The sequence below is a fragment of the Anomaloglossus baeobatrachus genome, assembly GCF_048569485.1.
Source record: "Anomaloglossus baeobatrachus isolate aAnoBae1 chromosome 5 unlocalized genomic scaffold, aAnoBae1.hap1 SUPER_5_unloc_19, whole genome shotgun sequence".
In the NCBI taxonomy this organism is placed as follows: Eukaryota; Metazoa; Chordata; class Amphibia; order Anura; family Aromobatidae; genus Anomaloglossus; species Anomaloglossus baeobatrachus.
In genome coordinates, this window is record NW_027441794.1 from 696,138 (window position 1) to 714,993 (window position 18,856).

General features: G+C 47.1%; 1 protein-coding gene across 2 annotated transcripts in view; it reads right to left on the reverse strand.

Annotated features, from left to right (window-relative positions):
• Positions 1-13,280: 13,280 nt before the first annotated feature.
• Positions 13,281-18,856, reverse strand: part of LOC142258941 (uncharacterized) — a 38,598-nt gene continuing 33,022 nt past the window's right edge. Inside the window, exon 3 of one of the 2 annotated variants that reach the window (XM_075331495.1) lies at positions 13,281-15,965. In XM_075331495.1, the coding sequence (XP_075187610.1) occupies positions 14,209-15,965 (1,757 nt within the window). In that variant the 3' untranslated portion in view covers positions 13,281-14,208. Of the gene's footprint in view, positions 15,969-18,856 lie in introns of both variants that reach the window. The other variant, XM_075331494.1, reaches the window with a different exon arrangement.

Consider the following 18,856-nt stretch of genomic DNA (forward strand, 5'->3'; position numbering starts at 1 on the left):
AAGTCCCACCACCTCTGCATTCTACCCTCCAGCATATTTTGCTATGCTATTTTTATAGCAAACAGTGCTGAACATAAGTGGCATCCAAAAAGTTTCTCCTATACTAATTTTGTGTCCCACTTGTGCCAAGCAAGTCCCACCACCTCTCTATTCTACCCTCCAGCACATTTTGCTACGCTATTTTAATAGCAAACAGTGCTGAAAGTTACTGGCATCCAAAAAGTGTCTGCTATACTCCATTAGTGTCCCACTGCTGCCAAGCAAGTTCCATCACCTCTGCATTCTACCCTTCTGCACATTTTGCTACGCTATTTTAATAGCAAACAGTGCTGCCAGTTTTAGGGCCATAATTGCATAGTCAGGGATAGTCAGTGTTGGTTCTTCAGCTGTCAATAAAGCTAGACCACCTCTCAATTTTTGCTACCACATTTTAAGTGTCCAATCTTGTCGCTAATAAAATGAGTGGCAAAAGGACAGATGCTGGTGGAAAGAGGAACAGGCGTGTTGGAAAAGGAAAAAAGTTTGTGTCCGTGGGGAAGGTGGGAAAGCTCCATTAACATCTGCTGAAGATAGACCATCTTCCAGCAAAAGTAAGATGTCTACTACTTTCTGTGGACAATCCGATGTGCTCCCTTTTTTACAGAACAAAACAACTGGAACAAAGGTACATGATGCACAAAAAAAAGCACATGCTTGAATGGATCTCAAGTGCTCCAACAAGTGCCCTCCTCCACCTCAACTACCGCATCAAAAAAACAAAACAGTCCTCTGAGTTGTCATCCCAATCACACTTGCTTTCTCCCAGCTCTCAAGTCTCCACCCGCCCTGCACAGTATGGTGTAACAGAGATGGCTGAGTCTGCAGAGCTGTTCAGTCACACTATAGCCTGGGAATCAGAGGTCTGCTCCCAAGCTACAGTGAGTACAGACCAGGAAATGGTCTGCAGTGATGCCCAGAAGCTTTGTGACTCAGATTCAGGCTCTGATGACCAAGTTTCTGAGCATAATATAGACCCTCATTCACAAACTGTAACACCTGTTGGTGGAGACAATGAGGAACATACTGATGACGATGAGACGCAGATACCAGATTGGGATGACAACTTAAATATTCGGTCAGGGCAGGAAGAGGCTAGGTCTGAGGGTGAGGGGAGTGCAAACACAACGCTTGATGATCAAGTTCTAGATCCCACTTACTCTCAACCCACAGTCAGGCACTTGAGGAGGTCAACAGAGGCGGTGGAGGAGGATGCAACTGACGACGAAGTTACCTTGCGCCTTCCTGGACAGAGTCGGAGTACTGGTAGCACGTCTACAACTGCATCCTCAGCCACCACTCTGCCTCTGAGCACCAGTCGGGGTGGCTCTGCAGGTCGCATGTCCTCTAAGCCTTGCATAGCCTGGTCCTTTTTTGACCTTGCAAAGGATCTCCCAAATCATGTGATCTGTAAAATTTGTCGTGAATCTATAAGTAGAGGCAAAAACCTCAGCAGTTTGACAACTTCTTCCATGAATCGTCACATGAATAACAAGCATAAGTCCCAGTGGGAAACTCACCATGCTGCAATGCGGCCTAGCGGAGCGGGCTAACCACCGCCTGCCCTTTCCAGTGCATCCGCGCGCTCTTCATCTTCTATGACTGTGGGGACAGCTGTCACACCTGGTTTTCCACACACAACTGCAACCACTGTAACCGCAACAGGCAGTTTGCTTAGTAGGTCGTCAGTTGGTTTGGAAGGTGAAACATGTGCGGGTGTACAGCTCTATCAGACATCGATAGCACCAACTTTGGATGAAGGCAACATCATGTCTCCGCCTGCACTTTCCTTACGAACCTGCATTTTTCCAGGGACACCCTACTCACCACCGTCTCCACATAGCAGCCAGATCTCTGTCTTTCAGATGTGGACAAATAAAAGGTCATTTCCTCCGACCCATGACAAAGCTAAGAGGTTGACTTTATCCCTCTGTAAGCTCTTGGCTACCAAAATGCTGCCTTTCCGCCTGGTGGACACACAGGATTTTCGAGACCTTATGTCTGTCGTTGTGCCCCAGTACCAGATGCCCAGTCGCCACTACTTCTCTAAGAAAGGTGTGCCTTTGCTACACCAGCATGTCGCACACAACATCACCGCTTCCTTGAGAAACTCTGTGTGTGAATGGGTGCATTTAACCACCAATACTTGGACCAGTAAGCATGGACAGGGACGTTACATGTCGCTGACTGGGCACTGGCTAACTCTGGTGATAGATGGAGAAGGGTCTGCTGAACAAGTCTTGCCATCCCCACGACTTGTGCGTCAATCCGCTGTCTGTCGAAGTTCCTCCACTGCTTCTGCCTCCTCAACCTCGTCAGGGTCCTCCACCTCCGCCTCAAGCCTGCCTGGTCAGGCCACCAGCGTTGTAACTGCGCACAAGGAATCACGCACACCTCATTACTATTCTGGCAGTAGAGCGCAACGGCATCAGGCGGTCTTTACCTTGAAATGTCTTGGAAATAAGAGTCACACAGCAGCTGAGTTGTGGGCAGCTCTGGAGACCGAGTTTGGTAAATGGTTGTCTCCATTCAACCTGCAGCCAGGTAAGGCTGTGTGCGACAATGCTGCAAACCTGGGCCTGGGCAAGGTGACACACGTGCCTTGTATGGCTCATGTGTTGAACCGTGGTGTCCAGCAATTTTTAACACACTATCCCAGCCTAGATGGCCTTCTGCACAGGGCACGAAAACTGTCTGCTCACTTCCGCCGTTCAACCACCGCAGCTGACCGACTTGCATCGCTCCAGAAGTCTTTCGGCCTGCCGGTTCATCGCCTGAAATGCAATGTGCCGACACGCTGGAATTCGACTCTCCACATGTTACAGCGACTGTGACAGCACCGCCGAGCACTGGTGCAATACGTCATGATGTATAGCCTGGGCCAACGAGATGCAGAGGTGGGGCAGATCACCCTGATGGAGTGGTCTCAGATCAAGGACCTATGCACCCTTCTGCACAGTTTCGACATGGCGATGAATATGTTTAGCGCTGACAATGCCATTATCAGCATGACAATTCCAGTCACTTACATGCTGGAGCACAAGCTAAACACTATTTGTAGTCAGGGGGTGGGACAACAGGAAGGAGAGGAACTACAGGAGGATTCATATGCGCAAGGGACAACAACATCACCAAGGTCCAGACGTTCATCATCACCAAGGCGGCAGTCAACTGTCCATGGACATGGAAGACTCAGCAGATGAGGGAGACCTTGGTCAAATTTCAGTTGAAAGAGGTTGGGGGGGAGATGTCAGATGAAAAAGCACGGTTAGCACCTCTATGCCACAAACACAGCGCGGACTTGGTCCGCATGGATGCGCAAGACACATGAGCGCCTTCTTGCTGCACTACCTACAACATGACCCTCGTATTGTCAAAATTAGAAGTGATGATGACTACTGGGTTGCCACACTATTAGATCCCCGGTACAAGTCAAAATTTTGTGAAATAATTCCAGCCATAGAAAGGAACGCACGTATGCAGGAGTATCAGCAGAAGCTGTTACTCGATCTTAGCTCGGCTTTTCCACCAAACCCCAGTGGTGCACGGAGTGAATCTCCCAGTTGTAACTTGCCAAATATGGGACTGTCTCGTCATCAACAGTCTAACCATACCAGCAGCACCGTATCTGGTGCTGGTAACAGCAATTTTATTGAATCGTTTCATAATTTTTTTTAGACCATCCTATGGAAGGCCACCAGAGACCAGAAGTCTGACACATTGTCAACGGCTGGAGAGGATGATACAAAAGTATCTCCAAATGAACATCGATGCCATGACTTTGCAACTGGAGCCTTGCTCATTTTGGGCATCAAATCTTGAAAAATGGCCTGAGCTCTCCACTTATGCCTTGGAGATCTTGTCGTGTTCTGCAGCCAGCGTTGTCTCTGAGCGTGTCTTTAGTGCTGCTGGGTGTGTGCTGACAGATAAGCGCACCCGTCTGTCCACTGACAATGTGGACAGACTAACGTTCATCAAGATGAACAAGTCATGGATCCGTAAGGACTTTACTACCCTTGTGTCATCCTGGGAAGAGTAAAGGCTTGTGGATTTGGAATGTGCTTGATGCAAATCTACCTGTGAAGTGTACAACTGGGGCACAAGTGCTGCCACTGAAGGGTTGTCTGTCTGGCCCAATTTTTGGAAAAAAAGGGAGACTCCGCTTGGAGTAACCCTTGCATTGCTTTTAAAAATGATCCAAGATGAACAGATCTGGGATCAGCAAAGACATTGCTACCTACCCCGGTTTCATCCTGGGGAGAATAAAGGCTTGTGGATTTGGAATGTGCTTGATGCAAATCTACCTGTGAAGTGTACAACTGGGGCCCAACTGCTGCCACTGAAGAGGTGTCTGTGTGGCCCAATTTTTGGAAAAAAAAAGGGAGACTCCGCTTGGAGTAACCCTTGCTGTGTTTTTAAAAAGGAGCCAAGATGAACAAGTCATGGTTCAGCAAAGACTTTGCTACCTACCCCGGTGCCATCCTGGGGACGGTTAAGGCTGTCGTATTTTGAATGTGCTTATGTGCTTAATGCAAATCAAAACTGTGACGACATGGACTCTCATGGGTTAAAGTTTCTTAAAATCCAGCCAGACAGCATGATAGATTGTCTATAGACGGGGGAGAAGTCCCTCATTGTTTTTACAAGACTCTTGTTGACTCAATGTAATTATGTTGGCCACTGAAAGCCAAACATATTGTTCTCCAGACATTTCCAGTAACCATTGTATTGTAGTTGTGTATTGATAATCTAATTACCTTAGTAGCCATTGTCTAGTCGGTGACTTCCCGAATCCATGTAGATATACTGAGTCTTTCTATGCACATCATTTAAATGAACATTATCCATGCAGCTTGAAATTCATCCAATGGGAGAAGCAATCTTGTCCAACCAATCGATGAGGACGCAGTGTATCCTAAGGGAAGGTTATGGCTATAAAAGGGACTTCTGTAAGCCACCAGGGTTGATGAAGGTTGATGGATGCTGATGGATCCAGTCTAAGCTCTTTGGAGCTGACTAGAGGATCAGGATAGCTTATGGCTTCAATCTAGGGGCTCCGGTTCCGGTTGGAGACCATATCCACAGCCTAGGGATTTCGACCCCGGCTGCCAGGACTGTATTATCATACCAGGACTACCTAAGGAGGACACTCAGGTTGGGACAGTTCAGTCACCTGTTACAGACTTTGCAGACCTCACACAGCTTCCTGAATCTGGCATTATTCCTTTCTCGGTGGGTGCCCGCCAAAAGCGGGGTGCTGCTGGACTTGAGTAAGTGGCCCTGGAAGCTCTGAGGCATGGACATTCTAAATCCTTGTTGAGCCAGCGGAAGGGTGAGACACTGTTGCCTGTTACATTTGTGTGTTTTGCTGGTTATGTGTTATGTGCCGTTAATTGTTTGGGGATCCAATAAAGTCTAATTATTGTGGTTCCCTCACCCTGTGTTGTCTGAGTAGTGTTACGCCCACGGTTAAGGAGGCCGGCGTTCAGTTGGGATGAGCCCTGAGCCACGCTGTCTTTCTAAAGGCGGCGGGTTTTAGTGGACGAGAGCACCCACTGAGCCCCGTGTCTCCACAATTGGTGGCAGCAGTGGGATACTACTCTGCCTGGTTTACCCAGGGGAGCTGCAGCGGACTGGTGTTTTCGGACACCGTCCAGGGCTCAACAACCAGGGAGGCACATAAGCATACCCAGCAGGCCATAGGGGAGGCATTCAGGTTTCGGACGCTGCCATGTCCAACCCCACCAGCTCAGCCATGGGACAAGGACAAGAGAGGAGTTACGACCGCTGCAGTAAATGGATGCTGCAGGATCTGTGCCAGAGGCGAAAGATTATCTACTGGAACGCTGAGACTCGGTCAGACTTGATCCGGAAATTAGTACGTTGGGATGCCCAGAATGATGCAGAGGACGATGAGGATCCCGCCGATATTGACCCAGAGGATTTAGACTATGTGCCACATCATGGATCTAGTGACAATCGGGAATCAACTTGGTCCAAAATGGCCCAAGCCACAGCGTTGTTGGATGCATTGGGGCCTAGATCCTCAAGAGAAGAGAGGGCTTATGTTCTGGAATATGTTTATGGGATTCCAGCTGCAGTACTGCTAACACCAGCCGGTCGACAAGGATGGTCTCGCTACCCAGCAGAAGCTGCGCCAAAACAAAGGACTACAATCAGGGCCTGTGACTCGCCCAATCTATGGCGCTGTTATACATGTGGGCGCCATGGACATATAGATAGAGATTGTCTCCAAAACCGAGGCTGCATGCTTGGAGCCCATCTACCAGGTCAGCCGGTCAAGAGCCAGGGACTACGAGACACTGTTTCCTCCATTACCCTGGTAAGTCCAGTTATTGTTTCCCCAGAAGACCCTGTACCAGATTCCCAATTATCCATCTCCCTGGCTGAGGGCCAGCGCTCAGACATTCCTCTGGCATGTGTGCAGTTGGACCTAAGGACCGACCAGGGAGAGGTCGAGGTGGAGCTTGTGGAAAGCCTCCCCGCACCTGGTATTTTGGGGACCAACCAGGAAGCGATCGATGTGGGGATTGCGAACAGCCTCCCCATACCTGACATTGTGGAGACTGACCAGAGCAAGGCTGATGTGGAGCTTATGGACAACGTCCCCACACCAGTTATTTCGGGAAAGGACCAGGGAGAGGTTGATGTGAGACTTGTGAACAGCCTCCCTATACCTGTCATTGTGGAGACTAATCAGAGCAAGGCTGATGTGGAGCTTATGGACACCGTCCCCACACCAGTTACTTTGGGGTCTGACCAGGAAGAGGTCCATATGGAGTTTATGGACAGCCTCCCCACACCTGTTGTTTCGGGGACGAGCCAGGAGGAAGTTGAAGTGGGGTTCATAGATGGCCCCACCAAGCCTGTTGTTTCGGATACCACTCAAAGGGAAGTGAAAGTGGGGCTTGTGAATTACCTGCTCACACCAGTCATTTTGGAGAATGACCTAGGACAAGGACTATCCAGTCAGTTTGAAGCAGCCATCACCCACCTCCAAGCCAAGCAGGACCCTGATGTGGATCTTTCTAACATCTTTTCCAGGGATGGTTTGCATTCCCGGTCTCCATCATTCACTTCTGAGCCAAGAACCGTGAGTAAGCCTAACCACACTGTGGCTATTGACTGGGGGAGGATTGATAGTGGGAGATTTGTGCAGGCCCAACTCATGGACCCCACCTTAGTGCTTGTCCACAATATGGCTGCTCAACTTGTGGGAGGTAATCAGGGGGAGGTGTATAGATGCAAGCCTCTGTTGCTGACCTCACCATTAAAAAGGACAATGCCGTCAAGAGGAGAAGGATGATCAGAAGCCTATCATGTCTGGCTAATATTAAGAAGGGGGAGGAATGTGACGACATGGACTCTCATGGGTTAAAGTTTCTTAAAATCCAGCCAGACAGCATGATAGATTGTCTATAGACGAGGGAGAAGTCCCTCATTGTTTTTACAAGACTCTTGTTGACTCAATGTAATTATGTTGGCCACTGAAAGCCAAACATATTGTTCTCCAGACATTTCCAGTAACCATTGTATTGTAGTTGTGTATTGATAATCTAATTACCTTAGTAGCCATTGTCTAGTCGGTGACTTCCCGAATCCATGTAGATATACTGAGTCTTTCTATGCACATCATTTAAATGAACATTATCCATGCAGCTTGAAATTCATCCAATGGGAGAAGCAATCTTGTCCAACCAATCGATGAGGACGCAGTGTATCCTAAGGGAAGGTTATGGCTATAAAAGGGACTTCTGTAAGCCACCAGGGTTGATGAAGGTTGATGGATGCTGATGGATCCAGTCTAAGCTCTTTGGAGCTGACTAGAGGATCAGGATAGCTTATGGCTTCAATCTAGGGGCTCCGGTTCCGGTTGGAGACCATATCCACAGCCTAGGGATTTCGACCCCGGCTGCCAGGACTGTATTATCATACCAGGACTACCTAAGGAGGACACTCAGGTTGGGACAGTTCAGTCACCTGTTACAGACTTTGCAGACCTCACACAGCTTCCTGAATCTGGCATTATTCCTTTCTCGGTGGGTGCCCGCCAAAAGCGGGGTGCTGCTGGACTTGAGTAAGCGGCCCTGGAAGCTCTGAGGCATGGACATTCTAAATCCTTGGTGAGCCAGCGGAAGGGTGAGACACTGTTGCCTGTTACATTTGTGTGTTTTGCTGGTTATGTGTTATGTGCCGTTAATTGTTTGGGGATCCAATAAAGTCTAATTATTGTGGTTCCCTCACCCTGTGTTGTCTGAGTAGTGTTACGCCCACGGTTAAGGAGGCCGGCGTTCAGTTGGGATGAGCCCTGAGCCACGCTGTCTTTCTAAAGGCGGCAGGTTTTAGTGGACGAGAGCACCCACTGAGCCCCGTGTCTCCACAAAAACATCCTGTTTGCAACTAGGGCACAAGTACTGCCACTGAAGGGGTGTCTGTGTGGCCAAATTTTTGGTAAAAAGGGAGACTCCGCTTGGAGTAACCCTTGCGGTGTTTTACATGATTTTAGAAGGGCATGCCATGCCTATATCTGTGTCTCGTCCTCTTTTTCCTCGTCAAGCTGTTTTGTTTTCGCATAAGAATTTGTTCTTGTCACTTTCCCATGTGTTTGTGTTGTCTTGTGAGTTGTTTGTCACCTTTTGGACACCTTTGAGGGTGTTTTCTATGTGTTTTTATGTGTTTGTGATTGCCTCCCATTGTTTTCAATGGGGTTCGAGAGGTTCGTCGAACGGTTCGCCGAACCGAACTGGAACGCGGCCTCCGTTCGACGAACCAACTCGAACTCGAGCCTCTAGAGGTTCGCTCATCTCTACTCGGCACAGTGTGAGCCGCTTTCAGTGTCTCAATGGTTTTCACGGGGTAAAAACATTGCTAAATGATGTACTGTGTACAAAAAAGAAATCCCACTCTCCCTCCCCTGGAAATGCTCTGTTTATGACCGGTTGCATGTGGACGGAGACCCAAATTGCCCAATCAGTGACTTCCAATGGTGTTCAGGTCAAGTCCGGTTCACAAATTGAACTTTATCTAAAGTCCATCTGAAAAAGCTGAACCCAAACTTCAACGGGTCCGTATATCTCTATGCGTGGGTAGCCCCATTAAAAAAATAAACACTTGGCTATCAGACATATAAAATCCTTTCGTTTTTCAATTACACCATTTATACTTTGTAAAGGGATCATTTTTATGACATAAAGGGTCCAAATTATGAATCTGGAGCGTTTAACAATTGGCATATGTCTCCTTGTGCCATGCTAGAAATATTACTCCCTTCAGGGACTGGAGTGAGATTTCTGGCATAGGGAACACCACAGCTTGTCATGAATTTAAAGGAGGTGTGCTGTCACACCCCCTTCACACCTAAGCTCTGCAAATTTTGGAGTTAAAAAGCCAAAAGCCGCCAAAATTTGGCACAACTCAATTTATCCAAATTGTTGTGACTTTTCAAAGCTTTCGTACCACTTTTTTGGCATAAAAGCTTTGATGAATTGGGACCAGAGTGTTAACAACTTTCACATATCTAGGATGTATAGTGTGATTCAATTCTCCCCTGTCCCTGCTGTGGATAGAAGCAATACTGGCCGTATAATACAATACAAAGGGAAGGGGAAAAGAATGCCCTATCACTAGGGAAAGGGGGAAGTGGTGGCCCCTGACAACCTGCAGCTCACCCTCACTGTCCTCACCAACCCTATACAAGTTCCGCACCTGTCGCCGAGCAGGAATACCTCACCCTAGGAAAATCCTGATCTGGGCCCAAAGTAAGAATGGCAGGTATGAGCTATTTGTCAAAACCACTAACGCTAAGGGAGACAAAAGGAAACAATACAGGGGAAACACAATGCTACCACCTGAGCCCAGGTAGATATCAAAGGTTAAACACTTATCTTAGGAGCAGCTACCACAGAAGTCTCTGGAACAACAAGAGGAGACAACAGCTGCAGACCACAACCAGACACAACTATAAACTGCACCCAAAGCACCCCAGGGTGAGGTTTATACAGGAAGTCAGAGACTGGTAAGTGAAGGGAAAAACTTAGTTTCTCAGGGTCATAGAGTCTGCTGCTGAAGAAACAGAAACCTGTCAGATAACAACACATGCTGCTAATCTCTGGGAATTTTTTAACACTCGCTGCTACCGGATTGTCTGCCGGCCATGATACCTCTGTGACATCCCCTCACTATTTTTGTGCAAAATGTCTACAGCTCTGCCTCAACTCCTGAGATTCTGAGGCAAAATCATCACAATAGGGAAAGATAGGCATGAAGAATATATATATATATATTTTACAAACATTTATTAACAAAACAAGTTTTGAAATGCAATTATATACACTCTGATATACTGCACTTATTAGTAAATAAACCAGTGGGTAAACTGAGATTAGTGAATTATTTAAATATAATCCAGTATCAAAACCTTTCACAAATGTTCCTAAAGGTTCTTAAAATACCCAACTAAGGCTATGTGCGCACTGGGAAATGGAATTTTCTTGAGAAAATTCCGCATGCTCTCAAAGATTACCGCACCCGCGGTAAAAAACCGCGTCAAACCGCACCCGAGAACCGCATGCGGTTTGCTGCGGTTTCACCGCGGTATTGTTTGCGGTATTGCCGCGGTTTTGCCGCGTGCGGGTTGGGATGTGCTTTATTGCATTCAATGCAATAAAGCACATTGAAAAAAAAAAAAAGTCATTTAATTCTGAGATAGTAGATAGATAGACAGAAGAATAGATAGAAGGATAGATAGATAGATAGAGGACAGATCGCTGCATTTCCCACGGTCGGCAGTGAGTTCACATTACTGGCCGTGGGAAATGACCGGTAATTACCTCTGCTGTCTGCTGCATTCATTCAGCGCTGTGTCTGTGACAGTCGCGGCTGGATGTAAGCAGCGCAGGACCTGTGGATTACGCCGGAGCTTTGGTGCGGGAGGGGTTAATAAAACGGTGAATGAGGCTTGTTTGTTTTATTTAAAATAAAGGATTTTTCGGTGTCTCTGTTTTTTCACTTTACATACGGGTTGATCATGTCAGCTGTCACATAGACGCTACCATGATCAAGCCTGGAGTTAATGGCGGTGATCCACCACCATTAACCCCTTGTATTACCCTGCTGCCACTGCTACACGGCGGCAGGAAGAGCCGGGGACACGCCGGTGCTGCCGCATAATGCATGCGACAGTACCGGGGCAGCTGCGGCTGATATTCTCGGCTGCGGGAGGGGGAGTGAGGCGGGGGACATTAACCCTGCCCCTCTCCCTCCCCAGCCTGAGAATACCGGGCCGCCGCTGTGTGCTTACCTCGGCTGGAAGGTAAATATACAGCGGAGCCCACGTTCTTTGTTTTCTATATTTCCGTTTTCTTTCTATGTATGTTCTATGTCTGTGTCTGTGTTCTATGTCTGTGATGTCTGTGTGTGAGTGTGATTTGTGTGTGTTTACTCTCTGCACGGCTATCTCTTCCAGGCATAATGACATCACTTCCCTGCAAAACCGCAGACAGGCGATGTACATTACCGGAGGTAAACCGCGAAATACCGCAGGGAATAACGCAGGAAAACGCAGTGAACCGCACAGAATTTGCTTCCTGCGTTATTCCCTGTGGGATTTCACGATTAACATTGGAGTCAATGGAGTGAAATCCCGCAGCGATGTGCGGAAAAGAATTGACATGCAATTGTTTTTGCTGCGGGAATCCCACAGCAAAACATGCAGCTGTCAAATTCCGTCTAGTGCGCACAGGATTTTTTTTGCCCATAGGTTTTGCTGGTGATTCACTGCAGAGATGTTATGAACATTTTCTGCAGCGAAACATGCAGCAAAACCGCAAAAAATCCGCGGCAAAATCCGGTAAGTGCGCACATAGCCTTAGGCATAACATCTCTGCAGTGAATCACCAGCAAAACCTATGGGCAAAAAAATCCTGTGCGCACTAGGCGGAATTTGACAGCTGCATGTTTTGCTGCGGGATTCCCGCAGCAAAAACAATTGCATGTCAATTCTTTTACGCACGTCGCTGCGGGATTTCACTCCATTGACTCCAATGTTAATCGTGAAATCCCACAGGGAATAACGCAGGAAGCAAATTCTGTGCGTTTTCCTGCGTTATTCCCTGCGGTATTTCGCGGTTTACCTCCGGTAATGTACATCGCCTGTCTGCGGTTTTGCAGGGAAGTGATGTCATTACAGGAAGAGGAAGCCTTGCAGAGAGTAAACAAACACACAGAACACATAGACACAGACATCACAGACACAGATCAAAGACACATAGAACACACATAGAAAGAAAACGGAAATATAGAAAACAAAGAACGTGGGCTCCGCTGCATATTCACCTTCCAGCCGAGGTAAGCACACAGCGGCGGCCCGGTATTCTCAGGCTGGGGAGGGAGAGGGGCAGGGTTAATGTCCCCCGCCTCACTCCCCCTCCCGCAGCCGAGAATATCAGCCGCAGCTGCCCCGGGACTGTCGCATGCATTATGCAGCAGTACCGGCGTGTCCCCGGCTCTTCCTGCCGCCGTGTAGCAGTGGCAGCAGGGTAATACAAGGGGTTAATGGTGGTGGATCACCGCCATTAACTCCAGGCTTGATCATGGCAGCGTCTATGAGACAGCTGACATGATCAACCCGTAAGTAAAGTGAATAAAACACACAGAAAAATCCTTTATTTTAAATAAAACAAACAAGCCTCGTTCACCATTTTATTAACCCCTCCCGCACCAAAGCTCCGGCGTAATCCACAGCTCCAGCATAATCCACAGGTCCTGCGCTGCTTACATCCAGCCGCAACTGTCACAGACACAGCGCTGAATGAATGCAGCAGACAGCAGAGGTAATTACCGGTCATTTCCCACGGCCGGTAATGTGAACTCACAGCCGACCGTGGGAAATGTAGCGATCTGTCCTCTATCTATGTGTCTATCTATCCCTCTATCTGTCTGTCTATCTATCTATCCCTCTATCTATTCTTCTGTCTATCTATCTACTATCTCAGAATTAAATGACTTTTTTTTTTTTTCAATGTGCTTTATTGCATTGAATGCAATAAAGCACATCCCAACCCGCACGCGGCAAAACCGCGGCAATACCGCGAACAATACCGCGGTGAAACCGCAGCAAACCGCGGCAAACCGCATGCGGTTTTCGGGTGCGGTTTGCCGCGGTTTTTTACCGCGGGTGCGGTAATCTTTGAGAGCATGCGGAATTTTCTCAAGAAAATTCCATTTCCCAGTGCGCACATAGCCTTACTAGCAGAGTTGAGCCCGAATTTCCATTTTGTGGGATCTCAGTGTGCAGAGCGGGATCCCACAAATCTCTGCAGCTGCTCTAAGCATGAGACATTGCTCTCTCAACTAATCCATCGCTGTCACATACTCTTTTAAGGTTTTTTGCTGAGCTGCTTAAGAAGCTTGCTGCAGTGCTGGGGTCGTAGAGCTCACTCTTTCACTGACAGTGATCACTGAGGCTTTTGGGATCTCGCAACCTGGAAGTTCATTTTGGGGGACATTAGGGGCACTTCTAAACGTTTTGGTACTGGATTATATTTAGAAAATTCACTAATCTGCGGCTCTCCTCTGCTTTAGTAAATAAAAAAGGCAGCCACAGATTTGTGATAAGCACTATTTAAAGGGAAAGACAAAAAACACATTGCGCTAGAAAATTGAGGGATATTACCCCTGTAACAGTGTCAGTAGCAGATCCCCCCACAACAGTGCATCATGAACACATTTTTTGCTTCAATTTATTCCCCTATTTTCCTCCTTTAAAACCTAGGTGCATCTTATGGTCTGAAAAATACGATAAGTTTAAAAAGAAAGAAAATGGTTCTTTCCCTCAACAATTCTTACTTGAGCAATTGTAGCCAATTTTTGGATAAAACCCTTTGAATTATGGTACATCATGATGGCTTCTCCCGTGTGACTTATTTAACAACAGGACCTGATTAATGATAAAAACATTTGCTAAATTCTGAAAGCAAAAATAACTGCTCCGCTCTGTTGGTTTTCTGATGTTGGCAAGACTTGATTTACCAGTTAAACATTTCAATTATTCACAACATGAAAAAGGTTCCTGCCCTGTGCGGCTTCTTCAGATGTTTACCAAGATCTGATTTCTGAGAATTACATTTTCCACATTCAGAACATAAAAATGATTTATTTTGTGTGAATTTTTTTATGGTAAACAAGACGTGATTTCCTAGTAAAACATTTACCACATTCTGGGCATGAAAATGGCTTCTCCCCTGTGTGAGATCTTTGATGAGCAACAAGGTGTGTTTTCTGAATAAAACATTTCCCACATTCTGAACATGAAAATGGCTTCTCCCCTGTGTGAATTTTCTCATGTCTAACAAGAAGTGATCTCAGAGTAAAACATTTCCCACATTCTGAACATGAAAATGGCTTCTCCCCTGTGTGAATTTTCTCATGTCTAACAAGAAGTGATCTCCGAGTAAAACATTTCCCACATTCTGAACATGAAAATGGCTTCTCCCCTGTGTGAATTTTCTCATGTCTAACAAGAAGTGATCTCCGAGTAAAACATTTCTCACATTCTGAACATGAAAATAGCTTCTCCTCTTTGTGAGATCTTTGATGGATATTAAGATATGATTTCTGAGTAAAACATTTCCCACACTCTGAACAAGAATATTCTTTCTCTTCTGTGTGAGTGTTTTGGTGTTCAATAAGACGTGATTTCATGGTAAAAAATTTCCCACATTCTGAACATGAAAATGGCTTCTCCCCTGTGTGAAATTTTTGATGCTCAACAAGATCTGATTTCCGAATAAAACATTTCCCACATTCTGAACATGAAAATGGCTTCTCCCCTGTGTGAGATCTTTGATGAACAAAAAGATATGATTTCCGACTAAAACATTTCTCACATTCTGAACATGAAAATGGCTTCTTCCCTGTGTGAATTTTTTGATGCTCAACAAGATCTGATTTCCGAATAAAACATTTCCCACACTCTGAACATGAAAATGGCTTCTCCCCTGTGTGAGATCTTTGATGCGCAACAAGATACAATTTCCGAAAAAAACATTTCCCACACTCTGAACATGAAAATGGCTTCACCCCTGTGTGAGAACTTTGATGCTCAACAAGAGACGATTTCCGAATAAAACATTTCCCACACTCTGAACATGGAAATTGCTTATCCACTGTGTGAATTCTTTGATGCTCAACAAGAGCCGGTTTCCGAATAAAACATTTCTTACACTCTGAACATGAAAATGGCTTCTCCCCTGTGTGAATTTTTTGATGATTAGCAAGGGTTGTTCTCTGAGTAAAACATTTTCCACATTCTGGGCATGAAAATGGCTTCTCCCCTGTGTGAGATCTTTGATGTTCAACAAGATCCGATTTCCGAATAAAACATTTCCCACACTCTGAACATGAAAATAGCTTCTCTCCTGTGTGAATTCTTTGATGCTCAACAAGAGACGATTTCCGAATAAAACATTTCCCACACTCTGAACATGAAAATGGCTTCTCCCCTGTGTGAATTTTTTGATGATTAGCAAGGTTTGTTTTCTGAGTAAAACATTTACCACATTCTGGGCATGAAAATGGCTTCTCCCCTGTGTGAGTTTTTTGATGGATATTAAGAGTTGATCTCCTGATAAAACATTTCCCACATTTTGAACATGAAAATGGTTTCTCCCTTGTAGGAGTCGTTACATGTTCCACATCCCTTCTGCAACTTTCATTTTGATTAAAATTCTGTGATAAATCGGACTTTTGGACTTGTTTTAAAAGATCAGATGATAAAGCTTTCCGAGGAAGGACTGGAGGTATATCTGGAACAACAGCATGCTCTTCATATGTATCATGTGTGATACTTTGATCATCTGTTTTAAATTCTGACGATATTAGATTTCCATCTGAAGTCCCAATACAGACATCTGCTAAAAATAAACAGTTATTATTTCTCAATGATATTATCTTAAAAGTACATTTTTTGTTTTTAAACCATAACATCAGAAATTCTGAAAAAATGTATTCTGAATCTGTTGTCCAATTTCAACATCTTAAGCCTGCTTTACATGTTACGATTCAGCATACGATATTGTATGCGATCGTAACCGCCCCCATCGTATGTGCGGCACGTTCAATTTGTTGAACGTGTTGCACATACGATTTTTTCCTGTCACACGTACTTACCCGTCCATACGACCTCGATGTGCGCGGCAAACGTCCACTTTCTGGAGTGGGAGGGACGTTCGGCGTCACATCGACGTCACGCGGCAGCTGGCCAATAGAGGCGGAGGGACGGAGATGAGTGGGATGTAAACATCCCGCCCACCTCCTTCCTTCCGCATTGTCAGCCAGGAGATGTGGGACGCAGGTAAGATCTGTTCATCGTTCCCAGGGTGTCACACACTGCGATGTGTGCTACACCGGGTACGATGAACAATCTGCCGTTCCATTTTTAGGAATTGAACGACGTGCATGCGATGAACGTTTTAACGTTCAATCGCAATCGCACGTACCTGTCACACACTACAATGTACCTTACGATGCCGGATGTGCGTCACTTACGACGTGACCTCGCCGACACATCGTAAGATATATTGTAGCGTGCAAAGCGGCCTTTAGGCTGTTTTCACACTTGTGTTGTGTCTCACCTGCCAGGTCCGTTGCTGCGTCGAAATGACGCATCCGTCAATTTTTGTGTTGCTAACAGACCCAACGGATGCGTAATTTTGCTGAAATCTGTCAGCGGCACTACCGCCCCCATGATCACTGCACACACACCGGCACTACCACCTTTATCATCACCGCATATGCAAGCACTACCGCCCCCATCATCACTGCACACACTGGCACTACCGCCCCCATCATCACCGCTCACACCGGCACTACCGCCCCATCATCACCGCACACAAGCAGGCACTACCGCCCCCATCATCACCGCACACACTGGCACTACCGCCCCCATCATCACTGCACACATCGGCACTACCACCCCCATCATCATCGCACACACACCGGCACTACCAACCCCCATCATCACCGCACACACACAGGCACTACAGCCCCATCATCATTGCACACACACCGGCACTACCGCCCCCCATCATCACCGCACATACATCGGCACTACCGCCCCCATCATCACCGCACATACCCCGCCACTACTTCAGTGACGTACCCGCTGACAGAGCTATTCACTACAGTTTCTGCGTGGAGCTCACAGATTGCGGTGGTGTTTTACTGCCGCTCCTGTCAGCTTCTGATGTAGCAGAGATGAAAGCATTGTGGGACCTCATGTGGATTACGCCGGACCTGGAGGGGTATTTGGTGATAAATAAAGTGGTGTAAGATGGTGTTTTTTTGTCTTTTATTAAAAAAAAAGGATTTTTTCGGGTGTAGGTGTTTATTTACTTTCTCTTACAGGTTAATCATGGGGGGTGTCTCATAGATGCCTGCCATGATTAACCTAAGACTTAGTGGCAGCTATGGGCTACCTTTAACTCCTTATTACCCCGATTGCCACAGCACCAGGGCAATTCGGGATGAGCCGGGTAAAAGTCCTGGGACTGTCGCATCTAATGGATGCGGCAATTCCGGGCAGCTGCTGGCTGATATTTTTAGGCTGGTTGGCTCCCCATAACATGGGGCTCCCCATCCTCAGAATACCAGCCTTCACCCGTGTGGCTTTATCTCGGCTGGTATCAAAATTGAGGGGGACCGCACGCCGTTTTTTTTTAAATTATTTATTTATTGTACTGCATGAAAGAGACCCACCCACCGGCGGCTGTGATTGGTTGCAGTGAGACAGCTGTCACTCAGCGTGGGGGTGTGTCTGACTGCAAATAATCATAGGCGCCGGTGGGTGGGGGAAGCAGTGAATATGAGATGGAATAATGAGCGGCTGGCATTTTCTTTTTTTTTTTCCACTTTAAAGTTTTATTGAATTTTAAAACAATACATAAAGAGAATGTGACGCCCTGGTAAAAGCAGGTAGTCACAGGTAAGCACCCGCATTACACCTTTCCCACACTAGGAAACACACAGCCAACCATTAAAACCTAGTCACCCCCTTAGGGACAGATAGACATACCAGTGGGCATGGCCAGGTGGTTGGTGCATTCCCACCCAGGGGTTTAGACTGCCCGGGGCGGGAAAGCAAGCAGTGGAGTTTCAGAGTTCAGAGAGAGTGGAGGTCAGGCCTGTGTGTCAGGCCTGAAGTAAACTGACAGGTACCAGGGTAGGAGCCCTGGTGCCACTGGCTAGGAGGCAGACGGTGGTCTCCTTCGACAGGAGATGGGAAGATGGCTCGGCAGAACCAAGGTGGACCGGGACAGGGTTGTAGCCCACCGGTACCTACACCGGGGACCCAACCGGAAGCCGTGCACAAAGGGGGGTACTCGGACCCTGAAGCCAGAACCAGAACCTACTTGAACTGGTTAATTAACCGATTGAGGCCAGGACTAAATGTCCTGTCCCACCCAAAGTCCCTCATAGAAGACAACAGCCCACTGATTCGGGATAAGAGGTCACCGCCAGGGCCCAGAGATCCCACGGGCCAGCGTCTGTGGGCACGGCTCCTTAGGCCACATCCAGCCGGGAGCGGACTCCCGAGTTTCATACCGGGAAGATCCATTTGACACAAAAAGGTGCAGGAGAAGGATAGAGACCACCAGCCGGGTGGGGGATCCCGAACTCAACCGGCCACGGCACAGGCCACCACTACCTTGGTTTACCAGAGACTTGCGTGTTTTACTGCTGACAGTGAGTACACCAGCACCCCCTACGGTCGTCATCCCCCCTGCTCCAGAGCCTCGGGTCC